The 23,310-nt window shown below is 34.6% G+C and overlaps 1 protein-coding gene and 1 non-coding gene across 2 annotated transcripts in view; one reads left to right on the top strand and one right to left on the bottom strand.

The window, feature by feature from the left end:
• ssp3 (SCAPER domain-containing protein short spindle 3) overlaps nt 1-21,601 on the bottom strand; it is a 72,516-nt gene extending 50,915 nt beyond the window's left edge. Inside the window, exons 1-13 of the mRNA XM_090115190.1 lie at nt 21,305-21,601; nt 19,034-19,191; nt 15,312-18,080; nt 12,876-13,053; nt 12,166-12,241; nt 11,610-11,712; nt 11,299-11,388; nt 10,631-10,789; nt 9,985-10,155; nt 7,277-7,438; nt 6,748-6,878; nt 5,914-6,664; nt 5,411-5,520 (exon numbers count right to left, since the gene is read on the bottom strand). Of these exons, the coding sequence (XP_089971316.1) occupies nt 5,411-5,520; nt 5,914-6,664; nt 6,748-6,878; nt 7,277-7,438; nt 9,985-10,155; nt 10,631-10,789; nt 11,299-11,388; nt 11,610-11,712; nt 12,166-12,241; nt 12,876-13,053; nt 15,312-18,080; nt 19,034-19,191; nt 21,305-21,389 (4,943 nt within the window). The 5' untranslated portion in view covers nt 21,390-21,601. The remainder of the gene's footprint in view (nt 1-5,410; nt 5,521-5,913; nt 6,665-6,747; nt 6,879-7,276; nt 7,439-9,984; nt 10,156-10,630; nt 10,790-11,298; nt 11,389-11,609; nt 11,713-12,165; nt 12,242-12,875; nt 13,054-15,311; nt 18,081-19,033; nt 19,192-21,304) is intronic.
• Nucleotides 9,393-9,465, top strand: TRNAK-CUU (transfer RNA lysine (anticodon CUU)). Its single transcript has one exon. It is a non-coding gene; the product is annotated as a tRNA-Lys (tRNA).
• Nucleotides 21,602-23,310: the final 1,709 nt, after the last annotated feature.

Here is a 23,310-nt window from a genome sequence, read left to right as displayed (position 1 = left end):
TGAGTGCATAGTAATAGCCTTTGTAATATTAAACGATACAAGTGTTAAGAACGTATTGAGATTTGAAATGTTGATGTTACTAAGTGTTAATTGACGTGTAAAAATTATCGCACGCCACTTAGAAGACCCAACCGAGTTTTTGTAAAAACATAAATAGTTTAACGAAATTAGGTGTTAACTTTTAACCACTTGTATACGTTATGATTGATTTATATTGTGAAAATTTTTTATACTTTATATTATTGTAAACATTTTGTAACCTTATATAGCGACACTTTATATATACCCCTTTGTTTATTGTTTAATTTTATTGTAAGATTTTTTTACTTGTATACCTTTTTTATTTTAAGGGGGGAATGATGTAGCGACGACAAGCCAATTTACGAGTTACCGAAATATTTCAAGTGTAGTACCTACTAAGAAAGTTCCCACCATAGGTTCACACGGTAACTCGTATATAAACAGTTCGTGCGCTATGCATGATTAGTTAAGGGCTTGTCGGGACGCGGGTTGGTCGCATTAGGTCGAATATTAATTACATACCGAATAAATATATGTAGTTAACGAAATATAACCTTTGCGTAGTTATTCATCTTTTATTACACCCGCACATAACAATAGTCCATTGAATGAGTCCCTCCAAGGGGGGTCTAGAGTGCGTGAGTTAGTAACGTAAGATGTTTCTTCGGAAACATGTCAAGAGTCCCTAGGTAATAAACATACTAAAACCCCGGGCCACTAGGAGGAGCCCCGGAGTGGGGGGAGGGGGGAAATGGGTCCATTTTTTTCATTTTTCGCTTAAATCTCAAAAACGGTACATGTTAGAGTAAAATTTTCAAGGAAAATTTGAAAGGCCATAAAATTATTTACAAGTTGTACCTAAGTCATTTTTTCCTATATCCTACCGTTTCTGAGTTATACGCAGTAAAACATGATTTTGGCTCAAACAATTTCCACATCAATCGATCAAAAAATATTTCTTTCTTCCATAAAACTCAAATGTGCAACTTGTGACCAGTACTGATAGATTGCTCTTAATTAGGTCTATAATTGGTAAAATAAACACATTCCTCCATGGAAGCCTTTAGGAGGAATCGATTGTCAAAATATTATATTAGGGCAGTTTGAGTTACTGAACTTGATCTTTTTATTTCTTTTCTTCCAAAAAACTCAAAAGTGCAACTTGTGACAGGTACAGATAGATTGCTCATAATTAGGTCTATCATTGCTAAAAATACCAGATTCCACCACGGAGGCGTTTACGGGGAATTGAATTTTATCAGGGTAGTTACGATACATGAACTTTTTATTTTTTTTCTTCCAAAAAGCTCAAAAGTGCAACTTGTGACCGGTACAGATAGATTGCTCATAATTAGGTCTATCATTGATAAAAATACCAGATTCCACCATGGAGGCGTTTACGGGGAATTGAATTTTATTAGGGTAGTCAGTTAAAAAGTTCATGTATCGTAACTACCCTAATAAAATTCAATACCTCCTAAACGCCTCCATGGTGGAATCTGGTTTTTTTATCAATGATAGACCTATATATGAGCAATCTATCGGTATCGGTCACAAGTTGCACTTTTGAGTTTTTTTGGAAGAAAAAAAATAAAAAGTTCAAGTATCGTATCTACCCTAATAAAATTCAATTCCCCGTAAACGCCTCCGTGGTGGAATCTAGTATTTTTATCAATGATAGACCTTATTATGAGCAATCTATCTGTACCGGTCACAAGTTGCACTTTTGAGTTTTTTGGAAGAAAAAAATAAAAAGATCAAGTTCAGTAACTCAAACTACCCTAATATAGTATTTTGACAATCGATTCCTCCTAAAGGCTTCCATGGAGGAATGTGTTTATTTTACCAATTATAGACATAATTAAGAGCAATCTAACAGTACCGGTCACAAGTTGCACTTTTGAGTTTTTTGGAAGAAAAAAATAAAAAGATCAAGTTCAGTAACTCGAACTACCCTAATATTGTATTTTGACAATCGATTCCTCCTAAAGGCTTCCATGGAGGAATGTGTTTATTTTACCAATTATAGACCTAATTAAGAGCAATCTATCAATACTGGTCACAAGTTGCACTTTTGAGTTTTTTGGAAGAAAAAAAATAAAAAGTTCAAGTATCGTAACTACCCTAATAAAATTCAATTCCCCGTAAACGCCTCCGTGGTGGAATCTGGTATTTTTATCAATGATAGACCTAATTATGAGCAATCTATCTGTACCGGTCACAAATTGCACTTTTGAGTTTTTTGGAAGAAAAGAAATAAAAAGATCAAGTTCAGTAACTCAAACTGCCCTAATATAATATTTTGACAATCGATTCCTCCTAAAGGCTTCCATGGAGGAATGTGTTTATTTTACCAATTATAGACCTAATTAAGAGCAATCTATCAGTACTGGTCACAAGTTGCACATTTGAGTTTTTTGGAAGAAAGAAATATTTTTTGATCGATTGATGTGGAAATTGTTTGAGCCAAAATCATGTTTTACTGCGTATAACTCAGAAACGGTAGGATATAGGAAAAAATGACTTAGGTACAACTTGTAAATAATTTTATGGCCTTTCAACTTTTCCTTGAAAGTTTTTCTCTAACATGTACCGTTTTTGAGATTTAAGCGAAAAATGAAAAAATGGACCCATTTCCCCCCTCCCCCCACTCCGGGGCTCCTCCTAGTGGGCCGGGGTTTTAGTATGTTTATTACCTAGGGACTCTTGACATGTTTCCGAAGAAACATCTTACGTTACTAACTCACGCACTCTAGAACTTTTTATTCAATGGACTAAAGACCCTACAATATTATAATATTGTAATTACTTATTTATATAAATTAAATTGTTTGGTTTTGAGTACTTTTAGAGAAAGTAATTATCATGCATTTTGCGGTGTTGAACTGTAATAAATTATTTTTACTCCAGTCTACAACTCTATCAATATCGCTCTGTAGTTTCTCACAATCACTTATATCTTTTATTACCATTGATAGTTTAAGATCATCAGCGAAAAGCAAGCACTTTGCATAATGAACTACCTTTGGAAGATCATTTATCATCAAAATAAACTCCAAGGGGCCCAAATTGCTGCCCTGAACTACACCAGATCTGGTAAAATACGGATTTGATGCATGTCCAGCATAATTTACGTATTGCTGCCTATCCGTCATTTAATTAGCCATAAAGTTTAACAGATGCGGAGTGAATCCAAATTCTGCTAACTTTTTTATCAGCACATCATTGTCGACCAGGTCGAATGCTTTTTTGAAGTCAAAGTAGGCCGCATCGACTTGTCCGCCACCGTCGACTACGGGTATAATATCCGCCATATAGCTTAGTAGATTGCTAGCAGTGTTACGTTGGGGTCTAAAGCCATGTTGAGCGTCTGACAAGTGAGATCGCACCTGTGTAAATATGCTTTTTTGCACCACAGACTCGAAAACCTTCGCTGGCGAGGGCAATATTGCAACAGGCCTATACTCATCCACACTGTTACCACGTCCCCCTTTGGGCACTGGAACGACGCGACTTATCTTCCAACCGTTTGGGAAAACAGCTGTTTTAAGGCATAAGTTGTATATATGTAGAAGGGGTTTTGCCAACACCAGGCGGCAGTCCTTCAATATATATAGCGGTATCTGGTCTGGACCTGAAGATGTCTTTGGCTTAAGTTGACTTAGCGCCTGCAGCACTTCACAAGGCTGTAATTCCCCAATGTGCACTCTTACTGCTCCGTTTAAACAATTTGCTTGTGTTATCGCTAAGTTTACATCTAACTTTGGTTTTTGCTGAATATAAACCGACCTAAAATATTCAGAAAATGCATTCACGCTCTGCTGTGCTGTCATTACCTTGCCATCGGCGTCAACCATAGGTTTAGATTTTTTAATTACCCGACTATTGTTAATAAACTTCCAAAAGGATTTAGGATCTTCTATTAAATTCGCTTCAACTCGCCGACGATAACTGTTTAACGCCATTTCAATCGAACATTTTACCTTAGATCTATACCTACTGAATATTTCATAATCTTTTTGCGATTTACTAGCCTTAAAACGTTTATGATGCGCTGCTTTAATTTTAATGTCCCGAATTATTTCTTTTGTGTACCACTCAGGATAAATGTATTTCGAACATACTTTATTAGATCAGTCAGAATCGACATTGAAAATCGAGAATTTAACAATCATTCCAAAAGTTTTCAAACTTCGGTCAAGTAAATGGTACATTGGGACGACAATAAATCTCATTTTGCAACCTTGTCCGCAGTCCGGAACATTGTTAAAATTGCAATTAAATTATTTTTTTGCTGTATGGTCGTGAAAAAAATTCCAAAAGTTCTGCAAACTTGGGGAAGTTTTCGATACAATATTTCATATCACGTATTAAATTTGCAATCAATCTAAGTGTACGGAACATTGTTAAAATTGCAATTAAATTATTTTTTGCTGTATGGTCGTGAAAAAAATTCCAAAAGTTCTGCAAACTTAACACAGATATCGGAAATATATACCGAACGGTTGTATAAATTTGCAACCTTTTTCGTTGACCGGAACATGTTTATTTTTAATTATTTTTAATTCGAGGTCATTTTTTCGAGTAAGGTGGTCTCGGAATAATTACAAAAGTTTTGGAACTTGGTTGCAAACTTCGAAAACATCTATTCTGGTGCATTTACAAATTTGCAACCTCATTCAGTTTAATAAAAAAAAACATTAATATTCAATATTAAAAGATGTTCCGTACACTGAGATTGGTTGCAAATTTAATACGTGATATGAAATATTATATCGAAAACTTCCCCAAGTTTGCAGAACTTTTGGAATTTTTTTCAGGACCATACAGCAAAAAATTATTTAATTGCAGTTCCGGACTGCGGACAAGGTTGCAAAATGGGATTAATTGTCGTCCCAATGTACCATTCACTTGACCGAAGTTTGATAACTTTTGGAATTATTGTGAATTGAATGTCTAGACTGACTGGAGTATATTTTGTATTTGTAGTAATGGACATTTAATAGTAAAAAGAGTAATAATTGACATATATATTATATAATTGTAAGTTAAAAACGGTAAGTATTATAAAAATGATATTTATGTAGTAAAACATTGACATTCTCTTGTTAATTTTTGCATGCCAATCAATTGGCGATTTGTGCTGAACAATGAATTATGCAACATCTGTAAATCTACCACATTTCTTGCAAAATAAATCATTTCATTTCATTTCATTTCATTTCAAAAAGAAGCGTGCGATGTCATATAACCTACTTCGAAAAATTATTTTCCGTCAAAAACATTTCATTTTAAAATACTGTAAAAAGTTCTAAACGTCATCTTTTATGTTTCACTTTTTAATGATGTTTTATTAATAAATAAATTATTATTATTATTATTAACTTACTTGGTAGACAAAATGGCCGCTATGTCCTCTCTCTCGGCGATGAGACCGAGCAACTCGTACGTCACTTTCACTGCGGCGTATCTCTGTAGCGCAGCACTTTCGGAGCAATCCTGGACAGACATACGAATGTTTTTATTTGTGTCTAGATTGCATAGAATTTAATTCACTAGCTTTGTTTAACTCGGAAGGATATGGCATTGCGTGAAATGTTGTATTAGATTTATTATTTTTTGAAATTAATTTTATTACATGTAATTATTTCATTTCAAGCACTATTATTTATTTATTATGCCTTAGCATGCGTGTGAGGTTAAAGAAACTCGGAGGTTGGACCTTCTCTGATAAGTAAAAAAGTTACAGTTTATTTTATGTAACGATTACAAAATTCAAAACGAACATTGTTATAACGTTACAGGTACAAATAGTCAACAAACTATGACTCTAATTTACAAAATCTCGATGAACCTCACATTTTCATTGACGAAAATAGAGATATAACTTACCGATTCCAATTTCTCAACGCTCCTATTCAATTCGTTCAACAACTTCTCAACTAAATGCGCATCTATACCCATATTAATGTCCTTTCTGCCTTTATATTTGTTTATATCACTTAACAAATTAGCGAGATCATGGTTCCTGTTGCGTTTCCTACGTTTTTTATTATCTTCATCAAAATCTATATCCAATTCAGTCAATATATCTTTATTCTTCTTTTTCTTCTTTCTGCTACTAGAAGATTCTGTATCTACGTCTCTTTTAACATTCTTCTTCTTTTTACTGCACGATGCTTCACAGCCATTTGGTATTTTTTCTTCGGTGTCATTGTTTTTGCCTTTTTTCTTCTTGCCTTTTACATGTCCGTTGGGAGTTTCCTCGTTGTTATTATTATTAGCTGTATTTGCATCATCGAGACCATTCGGTACTTCTGTAGTATTCGTATTTGCAATTACTTCATTGGTATCACCATTTTGAACAAATTCTTTTTCACAACTGTCTGCTTTTACATTATTTGGCTTTGGTTTCTTCTTATTATTACAATTTTCATCATTTTCATCGCTTTCTACATTTTTCTCGTGATTTTTCTTAGGTTTCTTTTTATTATCATTCTCAATGTTTTTGGTGGTCTTTTTCAATGTTTGTAGTACGTTATTCAATTGACCGACTAGTTTATTGGTTTTAATCATGAATGGTGTGGGCATCTTTTCGATGTGAATTGGTATATGATTGTCGAATACAGTTTTCTTTGAAGCACTATAAAAATATTGAAATAATTACAAACACATAATAAAAGGATAGGTATTTTTCACCTTCGCATGGCAATATGAGAAACTTACCTGGATAATAGTTTTTGTTTCATTTTCCTAGCTTTCTTCTTGATAGCCTTTTGTTTCTCCTTTTCCTTTTTCTCCAGTTCTACTCTCTCTAATTCTTCTGCCATTTCTTTTTCTTGACTTTCCGATGTAGTCTGAAAGTAAATAACTTAATATAAAACAGTCTACACAAACTGACTGAATTTGAGACAAATTGTTAAGATCAATTTGTGTCGTTTAGTCTGCATCAAAAATGTGTGTAGAAGCGTATCGTTTTAGTGCTTTACAGTTTAGTGTAACCATATTTGATCTAATTGTCGTGATCATTACAATATGTTTAAAATATGCGTCGTTGTTTCAAGCATGTGCGTCTATGTCAATGCGAAAGCGTCCGTGTTCGAGTATGTTTTTGTATCTTTATGTCTGTGTACGTGTATGTATGCAATGTGCGTGCGTATGTACACATGTACGTCTATGTATGTTTTAATGATTTTGTGTGTGTGTGTTTGCGTCTAGTCTATCTGTTTATCTGTCTGTCTGTCTGTCTGCTCACCGGTTGTCTCGGCCCCGTTGCCTTCTCCCGTATCGCTTGCAAGTGCGACGAGTGCCGCAACAGACTCGCATCCTGTTTGTCTCGTATTCGTGAACGCAACATATCCGCTTCTAATTCAGCTGCTTCTGCTAACGCTGAGAGACGGGATTTTACTGCTTCCGCCTGTAGGAAGAAATAAATAAATAAATAAATATTATAGGACATTATTACACAAATCGACCTAGTCCCACAGTAAGCTCAATTAAGGCTTGTGTTGTGGGTACGTCTAGGCGACGATAAATGTAATATTTAATAAATACATATACAGGGTGTAATCGTTAAGTCATAAGTGTGCACAGGCGATTTTTCCGTAAGTATTACAGATAACAAAAAACTTTAAACCGATATCGAAAGTACTTAACCTAATGAGTAAAATGGCCGTAATAATTTTTTAAAAATAAATCGAGAAATATCAAAAAAATTATCTTTAAACCCTCCCATACATTAAGTATGAAATATGAATATCCCATATACATTTAATATGAAAGATATTAGCCTTCTTTTTCTTTTTTGGTTTTCTGCTTTAATTACTTCGCAAATTTGAAGTGACATTTTCCACGTTTTTCCGGACATTTTCACGTATTTTCCGGATATTTTCCGGATATTTTCCGGGAATTTTCCGGACATTTTCCGGACATTTCCCAGGCATTTTCCGGGGATATTCCAGGCATTTCCACGCATTTTCCGGACATTTTCACGCATTTTCCGGGTATTTTCCAGATATTTACCAGGCATTTTTCGGACATTTCCCTGACATAGCCTGTAAATGTCTGGAAAATCCCCGGGAAATGCTCGGAAAATCCCCGGAAAATGCCTAGGAAATGCCCGGAAAATAACCGGAAAATGCCTGGGAAATGCCTGGGAAATGCCTGGGAAATATCCAGAAAATGCGTGAAAATGTCCGGAAAATATCCGGAAAATGCGTGAAAATGTCCGGGAGAAGCGTGGAAAATGCCCGGAAAATTCCTGGGAAATTCCCGGAAAATAACCGGAAAATGCCTGGAAAATGTCTGGAAAATTTCCGGAAAAAGCGTGGAAAATGAATGCCACTTCAAATTTGCGAAGCAGAAAACCAAAAAAGAAAAAGAAAGCTAAAATCTTTCATATTAAATGTATATGGGATATTCATATTCATCATTAATGTATGGGAGGGTTTAAAGATATTTTTTTTGATATTTCTCGATTTATTTTTAAAAATTTACTACGGCCATTTTACTCATTAGAAGTACTTTCGATATCAGTTTAAAGTTTTTTGTTATCTGTAATACTTACGGAAAAATCGCCTGTGCACACTTAACGATTACACCCTGTATAGATAATAACACCCAGACCCAAGAACAAATAATTGAGTTCATCACACAAATATTTGCCCTGACCGGGGATCGAACCCGGGACCGTCGGCTCAGTAGGCAGTTACTTTACCACTGCGCCAACCGCGTCGTCAAAGGAAGGAGTTATAAAGAATATAATAATAGTAGTATAATAGAAATATTTCTGGCTATGTGAAAAATGTTTGCAAGGAGAATAGTGTAAAATAGACGGATTCAATAAATTAATCTTCATTTTTTTATCTATAGGTACTAATATTATAAACAGGAAAGGTTTGTATGTATGTATGTATGGTTTTCACGCATAAACCACTGGACCAATTTTGATGAAATTTGGCACAGATAATCTTTAGACCCTGAGGAAGAACATAGGCTACCTTTTATTGCGAAATATGTACCACGGGCGAAGCCGGGGCGGACCGCTAGTATTAAATAAAACAGAAAACAATAGGCCAGCTCAACATTTTAGTTATGATAGGTTTTAATTTTGAATTTGAATTCAATAAAACAAGCAATAAAATAACAAGAATATAATACTACCCACTATATTTGCAAAACATCTATATTTCAATTCAAATTAAAATAAATATCTAAGAAGTTTACACACCTCCACTCAAAATGGTTTAAGATATTCTATTTTTGTACCACCTTTAGCACTGTGAAAATGTAAAACGAACTAATAACTTATTTTTAAACATTTGCAAAAAAAATTGTAGTAAACTATTTACAATTTCGCACTACTTCCAACAGCCCGGCTAGCTCAGTCGGTAGAGCATGAGACTCTTAATCTCAGGGTCGTGGGTTCGAGCCCCACGTTGGGCGAATAAATTTTTTTCCTATTTTTAAATCAATTTTACACAATAATTACATCTTTTGCATTAAAATTTCTTTAAATTATAGGTTATAGAATTTTTATTATCATTATTTATTTATTTTTTCAAACATCAACAATTTTATTTTTTCCGTCCATCCGTTCTTTAAGTGCTAAATTCATAATGTCGGTTCTTAAATAACTATTATTTTATTAACAAGCTATGCCGCGCGGTTTCACCTGCAAACAATCCGACAAAAGTATTTCTATAGCTTATGTGTTAAACTCGTACATAAGCTACATCACTGCCATGTATTATCAAAATCCGTTCAGTGGGATTCGCATGAAAGAGTTACATATTTCGCAATAAAAGGTAGCCTATGTTCTTTCTCAGGGTCTAAAGATTGTCTGTGCCAAATTTCATCAAAATCGGTCCAGTAGTATATGCGTGAAAACCATACATACATACATACAAACCTTTCCTCTTTATAATATTAGTATAGAAGTATAGATAGTAAGAATAGGCTCACCTTCTCTCTAGCCGCGTCATCTCTCTCCTGTCTCTTTTGCTCCTTCATCTCTTCCAATCTCGCGTCTCTCTCCTTTCTCTTCTCTATTAGATTCTCCATTTGCAGCTTCCTAGCCGCTTCTAGGGCTTGACGTCGCGCGCCGACGGCCGCTTCGCGGGCTGCTTTTTGTTCCTGTAAATAAATAATTAAATTATTAATTACAGTCAGTTATCAGTTAATACACCTATTTACGAACTTATGGATCTAATTTCAAAATATATTTTTCTCAGAACTTGTGCCGCCTGTTCTCGGCCTCCAATTGTTTTATGTACACGTAACCCACTCACCCACCCACTCACTCACTCACTCACCAACTTGGCGAGTCGGTCGCGGCGCATCTGCCGCAAGCGCGTGGTGTGCGAGCGGCACTGCTCCAAGAACTCGTGCCGCCTGTTCTCTGCCTCCAATTGTTTTATGTACACGTAACCCACTCACCCACCCACTCACTCACTCACTCACCAACTTGGCGAGTCGGTCGCGGCGCATCTGCCGCAAGCGCGTGGTGTGCGAGCGGCACTGCTCCAAGAACTCGTGCCGCCTGTTCTCTGCCTCCAATTGTTTTATGTACACGTAACCCACTCACCCACCCACTCACTCACTCACTCACCAACTTGGCGAGTCGGTCGCGGCGCATCTGCCGCAAGCGCGTGGTGTGCGAGCGGCACTGCTCCAAGAACTCGTGCCGCCTGTTCTCTGCCTCCAATTGTTTTATGAACGCAATCTCACGTAGTTTCTCCTCTTCGTCGTGCGCTTTGCGGACAATGTCCTGAAAATATCGAATGAACGATGAATGAAATACAGTTTTAGTACTTACTAGCTTACCGCCCGCGGCTTCGCCCGCTTTGTCTAAAACCTAATAAATTATATACTAAAACCTTCCTCTTGAATCACTCTATCTATTAAAAAAAACCGCAACAAAATCCGTTGCGTAGTTTTTAAGATTTAAGCATACAAAGGGACATAGGGACAGAGAAAGCGACTTTGTTTTATACTATGTAGTGAGTAGTGATAATAAGTATTTTTTAAAGAAACAACCCACAACGAGAGCACACTTAGCACAACTATACTAATCCATACTTTAATATTATAAATGCGAAAGTAACTCTGTCTGTCTGTCTGTTACTTAATCACGCCTTAACTACTGAACCAATTTGCATGAAATTTGGTATAGAGATATTTCGATACCCGAGAAAGGACATAGGCTACCTTTTATTGCAAAATATGTACCACGGGCGAAGCCGGGGCGGACCTCTAGTTTCAATATAAATAACTTACCTTCAAGTGTTGGTCACGATTTTCGGCCGCCTTCTGCAATCTCCTCTCCATTCTTGATTTTTTCTCTTCAATGAGTTGGTTTTTGGCAACCTTTAAAAAAATACAAAGTGTATATGCATATTCAAGGATTCTGCAATGAAAAAACTTCAGATTTATGTCACAATGTCGTGTTGTGACGTAGTGTCGTGTTGTGACGCAGTGTCGTGTTGTGACGTAGTATCGTGTTGTGACGTTGTGTGGGTTTACAGATTTGAAATACATATATTTTAAGTCAATAATAATATGTATTTCAGTTTAAAAAGATCACTTACTTTTACTTCTTCAACTCTAGCCAGCAATTGGTGAATTCTTTTCGATTTCTCAGTTTGAAACTCCATCCTCTGTCTTTCAGCACGCGCCTGTTTTGCTTGCAATCTGTATTAATGATAGAAAAAGGTAAACGTTAAATTCACAAATACTTGAACTTAAATATTTATTTCACTATAAAATAATAACACCTGCTAATTTTATTTACATATTTCAATTGTACAGACACTACTTTTCTACAATTTTATTATATGTATTATTATATATAATTTTATTATTATACTTCGTTTAGAAGTTGTTTTGAATTATTAAACTGTAAAATACCGAAAGATTACAATAATTATGAACGAAAAATAGTGTCATTTTAATGAATAACTAGCTGCATACCCGGGATTAGGCCATTGAAAAAAAATGCCTGTTACTCGCTAAGAATATAGCTTTTTAAACGTAAAGGAATTTTGAAATAACAAACAGATATAGTTAGTTGTTTTGTGATATTCATTACTTTCCTCTTAATTTTTTTCTGGCAAAATATAAATTGTGTCCCTTTTATGATCTTACCTACGCAGTGCGTCTTGCAGGCTACCGCGTCGTTTGATACCTTGCGATAGTTTTGCGTGTAATTGCTGTGCTCTTCCTGAAAAGTTATAATATTCTAGTCAATATTATATTTGTTAGACGTAACTTTTGATAAAATATTGTTGTGGATGAATAGTTGTCAATATAGTTGTCATTATTTCATGTCTGAACATGCTTAGCTGTCGAATACTATAAAAAGCCGCTTTCCTTTGACTCGTGGCGCATTCGTACGAATCGTGGCTAGGGGCTCAGACGTTGTTTATACGACGTTTGACCCAACTACCCTCACTTATAATTTTAAATTTATAAATAGTCGTTGACTTGCTGCGATTTGTTATCAACTGGCTACATCAATTAGACAGTTGTGTAGAATCGCAGTACATTCTTATTACATTCAAATAGCATATGCATTGCATAGTAAGCCTTTTTACTTATTTCAATATTTATGCACAAGATTTTCCGTGAATATGTTGTAAAAGCAGCCATAGTTTGTTTAATATTAATCTTAAAAGCAGTAAACCAATGTTTTTATTAGACTTTTGCCAGTTTTCGTTTTATTTTTCAATGATTCCAAAACGACCTGATTATCAACTCATTCTGCCCACGACATGCCCGCTAAAAGTTCTTATACTAATATTAATCTACAATAAAATTCAATTTATTTTTTTTATATTTATTTATTTATTTGTTACCTGGATCTCTAGCCACCAATGCTTCCAAAACCACGAGAGTGTCAACTCTTTCTGCCCAAGACATGCCCGCTAAAGCAGTTTCATATTGATCTTCTAAACTGGCCGCTAACGAACCGAGGCTCTCTGAAATTGGTACAGGAGTAGGGGCTGGCTCTTCTAAAGGTATTTCTGCGTCCGTCTGTAAATATATAAAAAAAATGTGTGCGCGTACTAGTGTGTACACACGTAAGAAGTGAAACTTCTTTATGCCCTTAAAAATGTCATGTGGTCACGAGTATGGCGTAACGCAAAAATGTCACGCGTACGGCGTAACGCAAAAGTGTCACGCGTACGGCGTAACGCAAAAATGTCACGCGTACGGCGTAACGCAAAAATGTTACACTAAATTTTTGTCCAACCCCGATAAAGAAGTTTCACTTAAGGCTCTATTTTAGGACCCCTTTTGTTCATATTATATAGTGCCGATATTGTAAAGCAAATAAAATCATGCAAATATCACATATATGCTGACGATGTTCAGCTTTTTACCTCCTTTTACCCAGATGAAACATGTTCCGCAATAAACAATTTAAACTTGGACTTAGCTTCAATATTCGCATGGTCAAGCCGAAATTCACTTGTGCTAAATCCTAATAAGTCGAAGTTCATGGTTTTAGGCACACCTAAAGTAGTTAGCTCCATCCAAAATCGTCTTATTCCCGTAACTATTAATAACGAAGTCATAAAACGTGTTGCGGAAGCCCGAAACTTGGGGATTATTTTTGACGAAAATCTACGATTTGAAAAATATATTAATGTTACAGTAGCTAACTGTTTCTATCGTTTAAAGATTCTGTACCGAATTAGAAAATATCTCAATACGGAACTTCGCGTAAGACTTTGTGACAGCCTTGTCCTATCTAAATTTAATTACATGGATGTGGTATATGGTAGGCGGATTTTGAAGCGAACGAAACGAGCAATACAGCGCGTTCAAAACGCATGTGCCCGGTTCTGTTGGAACATTCCTCCACGGGAGCACATTACGCCATTTTTAAACAAAGCCTGTGTGTTAAATATGGAAAATCGACGACGACTCCATTTCGCCTCGTTCCTTTTCGATATTATTAAGTTTGAATCTCCTCTATACCTCTTTCAAAAGTTGGTTTGGATGGGAGATCATCAGGCAGTGTACAAAACGAGACAAGCAGCGACTAAACTGATGATTCCTAAACACCACTCTGCCAGTTTTCGGGGAAGCTTCAAATACAGTGCCACTAAGTGTTGGAACAATTTACCACCGCCGCTTCCTAGCCTTCGCGCGGTTGAGAACTTAAAAAAAAAATACACAGTTATATTACTAGAGAAACAGATCCAACCTTAGTGGCTACTGATGATTATTATCTCTATTTAATATATATGTATATCTATCAAATGTAAAAAATATTGAATATACGTTAATTATACTTTCTTTTATATATTTATTACTACTTATATCATATTTATTCTATTTATTTTTGTTTATCTCTGCACATAGACGTATTATTATTAGTAAGTATATTTTTTATTTATTGATTATTTATTTTAATATTTTCTTACTGTAATGGAGGTCACTCTGATTATTGCGACAACATTTAGGGGCCACTGAAAACCAGCGCTGTGCGTGCATTTCTGTCGTACAGTATTTAGCTGAGTTGGTCACCCTTTTTCGAGGACATCCTACCGTGCAAATTTCGTTTTATTTTTTATTTTATTTTTCTCTTTATAATTTTACTTTTTTTACTGTTTTGTTTGTCATGTTTTTAAGACTTTGTTTGATTATGTCCTTGAAATAAATGTTTTTTCTTTCTTTCTTTCTTTCTTTCACTTCAAAAATGTGTGCGCGTACTAGTGTACACACGTAAGAAGTGAAATTTCTTTATGGACTTATTTTTCAAAAAATACAACTATATGCAACTTTACAGAAATACGTCGAATCACGCGTGGTAGGGATAAGAAAAAGATGGCGCGTAACGGAAAAAAAATGTCGCGCGTAACGGAAAAAAAATGTCACGCGTAACGAAAAAATATTACACTAAATTTTTTTCCAACCCCGATTTTTTCATAAAGAAGTTTCACTTCAATAAATGGTGGTTAAAACATATGTTTGTTTGTTGACGTACAATAAACAAACAGACTCATATTGACGTTTAAAAAATTGTCGTATGCAAAGCTCTACCTCCTGATGTACGATGCAATAGACTTTGAACGTTAAAGCTACGTAATAAGGTGTTAATTTCAATGAACAATAAGAAGAGATATTTTTTACAATTATTATTGGCGATTCTAAGTCTATTTATGAAAACCTAGCATGAATATAGTCGCATTTAATTAAACAAGATGAGTTTAAGGTTTTTTTCAATGATTCTAAATTAGAGTAGTTTATAAGTATAATTCAAAGGAAATAGTGTATCCTACCTCAGTATCATCTGTTTCTGTGTCCAATTCAATATCAGAAACTTGTTGTAACTCCATTATCTGTCTATTCAATAGATCTTCTTCTTCACAAAGTTTCCGTTGATCGACTTCCGACTGGAAATCAAGTGCTAGACTGATTTTCCTTTCATTTTCCTCAATTTGTGAGGTCATTTCCGCAATTTCCGACATCTCTGAGGGATCAGCTGATTTCAATATTTCGTTATGATCAGATATCTGATCGTCGTCGTCCAGGAAGTTGAATGTCGATTTAAATTCTGCCTTCCATTTGTCAAAGTCAAATTCTTCGTGAATGCTCTCTTGCGATCGACTCAGCCCCATAGTTAAACTTTCTAATGAGGAATGTAATCGATTTTTAGTTTCCTTTGGCACGCCTTTAGTTTTCTCAGCCTTTTTGGTTAGAACTTTGTTTTTAGACACGCGAGTTTTCAATCCAGTTACATCGGATTTTTGACGCCTCATCGCTGGGTCTCTCTGTTTACCTTCAGATTTAGGTTTAGCCGCTACTTTAACGGTTTTGTCCGTTTTCTTTTCTTTTTCTTTATCTTTATCTATCTTTTGAGGCTGTTCAGATTTCGCTCGATCTGTTTTGTTTATTTCAGGTTCAACGATTGATTTCATTTCTTCTTTAGGCGATTCAAGCATATTTAATGTTGGCAAGCTTGCAGTTGCTGATGGTTGTCTGAATCTATTAGCCCAATAAGTTTTTGATTGTTTCTTTGATTCACGTCTAGATTTCACCGTCAACCAACCATCATTATCATTCTTATTATCCACGTTAAGTACTTCTATAGAATTCACACCGTCATCTTCTTTCAAGTCTTCTGGTACCAGAGTCTTTATACTTTCATTCGATTCGATTCTATTCATTTCTGAATTAGGTACAGAATTTTTGCGGCCAACTTTTTCCAAGAATGTACTGACTTTTTCTCGCTTATCACCTTTTTCGTTAACTCTCAAGGCTGTAGGCCGTGGTCTGGCTTTAAGGATGGGTCGATTTGCGACTAATTTAGCATCTCCTGCAGCCATGTGAATGTTTCTAGCTGTTGATTTTCTTGGAACCACCTGTCCTCGATTCGCATTAGGTGAAGGACTTGTATCGAATAAGCTTGTCCTTCCTGTAGTTAAGTTAAAAGGATAACTGCATTTGTTAGTTTGTACTTTTTTTGGGAATGGGCGAATTACTTTTGGCACTGGTGGACGTATCTCTACAACTGTCGAACTACGCGCGAGTCGTACAGGTGTTTTAACTTCAGATTTAGTATTAGTAACGACTTTAGGTTTTGCTGCCGCTTGCGAATATGCAGGTTTAGTTGTCGGTTTTATTTCAGATTTCTTTGTATCCTGATCTTTACTAGTGTTTTTTTCTACGTCATTTGTTTTTGTTGGTGAAGGTGAAACATCTTCTATCTTTGCTAATGAATCTTCGTCAGGTTTTGGTTCATCCTTTTTATCCATTTGATGATCATTTTCTTTACTACCTTTATTGGAGTCATCATTTACTTGTATAGCAATTGTTTCACTTGTTTTTGGCTTTTCAGCAAGTTCTTTAGCATCCATGGGTAAATTACTGGATGTTTCTTTTAGGATTGTTACTGTTTCATTAACATTTTCAATATTAACAACGTCTTTGTCTTCAGTAACAATAATAATGCTCTCTGTACTGATTTCCATCTTTAAATCATCACATGGTGGAATTAAATTCTCAGAATCATTTTTAATATCCATTTCAGTTAAAATTTCGTCTGTATTTTCTAAAATATCTGCGTTAACATTGACATCATCCGCTACTTTATCATTAGCTACGGATTTGGGAGAACTGTCGCTCGAAACATCTGCAAAATTGTCTTCCGATTTTGTTGGAGAGTCGTTTAATTCTCTATCTTTATCGTCCACAACAATTTCCTCTTTGTCTTCTTTCTTGAGGTTAGCCTGTTGCTCAATCTCCAAATCCCGATTAAGCATATTTTCATTCTTTGCCTTATTTTCCACGAGCTGTTTTTGTAAGTACTCTGTTTCCATTGCGTTCAGTTTATCAATTGTAGATTTGGCCTGGCAAGAAATGTTTTCATTGTGTTTCTTTGTATCTGTGTTAGTTTTGGATTTTGAAGATTTGACCACAACTAACTTAGGCGACGCGCTGGGACTCAATTTCGCATGACCTATTTCGACCGATTTAGGTTTGAGTGACTCATCTTTATCCTTGTTTTCATTTTCTTTTACAATGGGCACATCATCACATGTTTCTTTGATATATTTTTCTTCAATATCAGACAATCGTGAAAGTTCTTTAGCAATCTTAGGCTCTGGTTTGGCTGTAACTTTAGAAGCGTTAATTTTATTGCTGAAGAATTCTATGTTCGCTTTTGGACTGGTACTGGAATGGCTTGAAGAAATCCTTGGGCTAATTTTACCGCTTCCGGGACTCGCTTTTCCCGTTAGATTTGGGCTGTTTTTGCCACTTGGTGTGTTATGTCCAGAGAGGCAAGGGCTGTTTTTGCCTGACACGGTTGGTGAACTCTTAACCGAGTAAGTTCGTTTCGGTTCTGGTTTAACAAAATCAGTCTTCCGTATCTCCCACGCTAAGCTTTGCGGTCTCTGTGGTGGGGGCGTGTTGTCGTACTCCCATTTGAGTCGAAACCATTCCGCTAGAGCTTTGAAATCGCGTGTGTAGTTTTCCAAAACTAGGATCACTTCTTGGCACTCATTTAGATTCTCGTTGGCTTCAACGGTGTTGTATATTTCTCCAATCTGTGAACATCATATAAATGTAATGAATAATTAGACGTGAAATTCGCAAGATGCAAATCGGATGTATAAATACATGACACATCAGTAAATGTGTTCAAGATGTTGTATTAAAAAACTAGATAGATTAAAATTAAATCCTAGTTTCAATAAATTGTAAGTTTATTGGGCTATATTTTACCTACTCTTATTCATACAGAATGACCTGGTCCTGATACCCTTTTTCCAACTTACTCTTATAAGGCTTTCTCGACACTAACTACCGCCACTCAATTACAAATGGTCTACACAATAAGCCTTATACTCTATTAAACATTCAACACAAGGCAGTTGGTAACTAATATGTGACCTCAATCTACGAATCAATATCAGCTATAATTTATTCATGGTCCCCGCCGATGCACCTTGTGTTTCACGTAATTAACTTATATGCATAGTTCTGCTATTATATATTATGTGGATAATAAACATCATAATTATACATGACTAGTAGGTAATCATACATTTGAAAAAAAATATTTGTGTTTAAGCCTTCGGCTGCGACGTAATTCATAGATCTATATCATATTCATTGGAAGTTATCAGCAAGTTTAATTACATTTTAGTACATATACTTTATCCGACACAAGTTGAATCATTATAAAAACAAAAAGAAGCAATCGCTTAGGAATAAAGCTTTGTAATGGCGAAATATTAACAGAAGAATTTAGAAAATATGACATATTGAAAATCTAGTAAATTCTATTGCTTATTAATATAGCACTTATGTTACTGTGAAGTTCACCCAAATCCAACCAGTAGCTTATTCATGACAGTGCGTACATCTATACATTCGTACAACCTTTCGCGTCTATAATAAGTATCATTATACATTCATGTTAATAAACATATTTCACAATGAAAAAAACATATTTCAACCACTAATAAATCATCTAAAAACACAAAAGCCAACTCACCGCTCGCTGCAAATCGCCGAACAGCAATGCCCAATATCTCGCACGCAACTCGCTTCGCTTATCGCGTCCCGCGGACGCGGAGCGAAGGCGGGACGCGCGCGGAGCGGGACGAGGTGCGGGCGGGAGCGTGCGGGGCGGCTTGCGGGCTACTTTGGACGCTAGATAATAATTAAATATATAGATAAATACATGTAGTTTGTGTAATATGTGGTAGTTTAAACAATTACTAGTTATAAATACTTGTAAAAGTTTTTTTAATCTATACTTCTATACTAATATTATAAAGCTGAAGAGTTTGTTTGTATAACGCGCTAATCTGGTCCGATTTGAAAAATTCTTTCAGTGTTAGATAGCCCATTTATCGAGGAAGGCTTTAGGCTATCATCTCGCTAAGACCAATAGAAGCGGAGCACTGCGGGTGAAACCGCGGAGCACAGCTAGTTTGAAATAAATATGTATATTACATCAATCGAAAACACTTATAATTACAACATGACTTGCTTCTGTGTGAAAAAAAGTGTGTGAGTATGGGATACTCTGATTAATTTGGGCCTTCAGCTGTGCAGTGCTTAAAATATAAAGTTATAATATGGATTGCTTTGCTGGTAGTTATGAAATTTAAAACAAATGCTTTGAAGCTAATATTTATTTTAAACTAGCGGTCCGCCCCGGCTTCGCCCGTGGTACATATTTACGTTTTCTCTACATAAAAACCATCCTCGTACTTCAAGGAATATAATAAAAAAAGAATTATCAAAATCGGTTCAGCCGTTCTCGAGTTATGCGCTTACCAACACATTTTGCGATTCATTTTTATATATAAGATGTATGACTCAAAAAGTGGTCAAATGAATCAGCTTACGTTTAGAAATGATTCAGAATTACTTCAATTAGATAATAACCTTAATGTCGCTTCATAGTTTCAATAATTTAAGCATTAATGTTTTGAATAACTGAATAACTGAGTGGACAAATTCTTTGAAAATATTTTTGAAACCTAAATACATAATTATAAAGAAACAGCTATACATAAATATAAAGATAAATTAAAACATTATACTCGGATTTTTAATTAGATAAAGTAAACTGACAGCAGCTAATGTCACTTTGTAAAATAATGTTGCCACATTTAAAGTAATAGTGAGGAATTCAGTTCTCATTCAATCAGATGAATGAACAATGAGTATGAATAGTTCATCATTTCAAACTATAAAATAACATTATTTCTAATTATAATATATAAAGCTACATAAGATATAAGTTACTAGTAGAGTGTAATTATAATAATTTTTTTATTTTTATTGTTACGCTGTTTACGTTATTGTTTTTGTAATTTTTTCGTTAATTGTAACTAATTACGTTGTGTTTGTTGTCATTGTTGTGTTTATTTGAGTTTATATTGTTACACACTAAATATTCACTAGACGATTGATTCCATTTCATTCATTCCTGATTTTCAATCATTCACTTTGTGACAACGCTATTTTTATTTCATCAAAAACTGACAACACAGAAAACGTCAGTTTACTTTATCTAATTAAAAATCCGAGTATAAATTATTTAAGTATTGTAAGCTAGCTCTTTTCTGTAGTTGTAGAAGAACTGCAGAAAAGAGTTCCAATACAAGAAGATATAATATCAATACACTAAAAGATACTGTAAGACCTTTGTCGAAAATGAAAAGGTTCAAAACATTGCAATAATAGTATAATAATATAATATTTTCAAATTCAGCCAATTTGCTATGAGTTTAATTTCTTTTCCTAAAACATCCATGCATTTTAAACATAACTTTTGTATATATTATTCATATATATTTAATAGAAACTGTGTTATTAATTCAAATGCTCTGCATTACATTTGGCTACATTTCTTCTTAGATATATATTTTTAAGTAAAGTTCATCCGAATTTTTTTTTTTTACTAGTAGAGATATTGAAGCATAGCTGGTTATATTATTTAATGAATTTAAAGTTTTCATTGTAATTTTAAATCAAATTAAAAATCCAATAGGCGCCATGAAAATTGAAAAGATCAAAGCATCAAAACAAAAACATGATATTTAAAGCTGAGCCAAACATAAAAGCCAGACTGAATAAAATCAATAGTCGTAAATATAGCATATCAATCGCCGTCTGCATTCAGTATTAATAACATATTGATCAATCCTTCTTTAAACTAGGTAACACAGAACACTATTTGTATAGATACACCCACGATAAAGTAAGTACAAAAGATGAAGGCCGTAAACATAAGTTCGTTGCAAAATACCTGGGGAATCCACGGCGACATGAAATGCCACCAAATTCCTGGCTTCCCGACCTTCCTCCTGCACCAATTGCCTCACTTCTTCCATATCAAATAAAAGAATATTGTCTTTCTTCACAAAACAAATGGCAAAAGCTAGACATTACTCTCGCACATATACTTTTAAACGCACTATATGTAAAACAAAGAAAATAAGTAAAAAATCAATAAGAAGGAATACGAATAACAATTACATTAATTAAGTAAAAGAAAATATCATAATTATTCACAATTATTCCAAATTGCAGAAGCCGTTCAATATTTTCATAACAATTTTTACGTTTTTGACACTTCACTTTTTTAATAAAAGTACTCGTTCGGAAGGTTGGAAGAGAAATGACCAGTGCAAACTTAGCACCCCATCTATGGAATTTTGGGTCGAAAATGACCTTGATCGTTAGGTCCCCGTTAGGTCCTTTAAGGTCCACCAATTTTTTCGTTAGGTCCCCTTTAGTTTTTTTTAAATAATTTTTTAAATTTTAGGTATAAAAAAATTACACTTTAGCACCCCATCCATAGAATTTTGGGTCAAAAATGACCTTAATCTATAGGTCTTCGTTAGGTCCTATAAGGTCCCACAATTTTTTCGTTAGGTCCCCTTTAGTTTTTTTTTAAATATTTTTTTTTTAATTTTGGGTATAAAAAAATTACACTTTAGCACCTCATCCATATCAAAATTGGCGAATTTTATCAAAATCGTATTCTTTACCGTTAGGTCCGTATAGGTCCATCATTGAAATTGTTAAATTATTTATTTTATTAAAATCTATATATTTATAAGAAAGTCGTGTTAGTTACTCCACTTATAACTCAAGAACGGCTGAACCGATTTAGCTGAAAATTGGCAGGGAGGTAGTTTAGAGCCAGGAGAAGGATATAGGATACTAAATATGTACCACGGGCGAAGCCGGGGCACTAGTTATAAAATAATTGAAACCTGCGCATGCGCCTTAGAGCATTAAGACATGCGCACATCATACATAAACAGCGCGAAATTTAAATTGGTATCGTTTCATTTATTAAATCAATAAATAAATCTATACTAGTCACGTCTGGTTCGAAAGATGAGACTGGCTTTTTATTTCGAAAATTTATTTGGCAACACTTAACAGTTAACTGTCATTAAAACCTGAGTTGTTGATGTGTCAAAGCTTGTCAAAGTGATTTTATTTTCTGCGATTTTAGCTTAGGATTTTAGTGATTTCTAATAATTGAAAACTGAGTTGAAAACATGACGAAAACTTTAAACTATGATTAATAAATTTAAAAAGAAACAATTTGAAAGAGATGTAGTTTTCAAGGAAAAACACACAGTGTGACTTGATATTTTGATACTTTTCATCTTGATTGCATTGCACATTATATGATTTGTTTAATATTATTATTATTATTTTGCATGGATGATACCAGTAATCCAGTTATAAACTATTAAAGCAACAATATAAAATTGAACGATCTGTCCGTTCAAAATGTTTAAAGACACAAAATCAGTATCTCAACGAGATTTCTTCTATGACCGAACCATGTTATTCATGTTGAAGAGCAGTACAAAAAAAACAAGATGGAATAACTGCAGAAATGGAAGAGTTAATGATGTCAGAGATAATGATAGTGATTCTTATTCTTTATTCGCGGCTGAACGCGGCTTTTAGATTTAATATGATTATATTGATTAAACAAAATTTAATTGTATTTTATTATGTTTTTTATTACTTTCACTAGCTGTTCTTTTTTTTATCTGTATCAGATAACTGTACCAGATTACATATATATAATATTATATAGATGAAGAGTTTGTAGAGGTTGTTAATCTCTCAAAAAAACAAAGCTCGTAATAATAAATTAAAGTATCAAAACTTTATTTCCAACTATAACCTAAGTTACCATTAGGTTACCTTAATATGATGATTTTTTGAATTTGCCGCCTTTTCCAGTCTTATCTTTCGTTAGCCGGACTATCACCACAGTAT

Source organism: Colias eurytheme, chromosome 22 (assembly GCF_061535395.1).
Source record: "Colias eurytheme isolate Ceu_HAF_F1 chromosome 22, ilColEury1 Martin Lab GWU primary, whole genome shotgun sequence".
Lineage (NCBI taxonomy): Eukaryota > Metazoa > Arthropoda > Insecta > Lepidoptera > Pieridae > Colias > Colias eurytheme.
The sequence above is the reverse complement of the archived record's forward strand: the minus strand, read 5'-3'. Positions and strand labels throughout refer to the sequence as shown.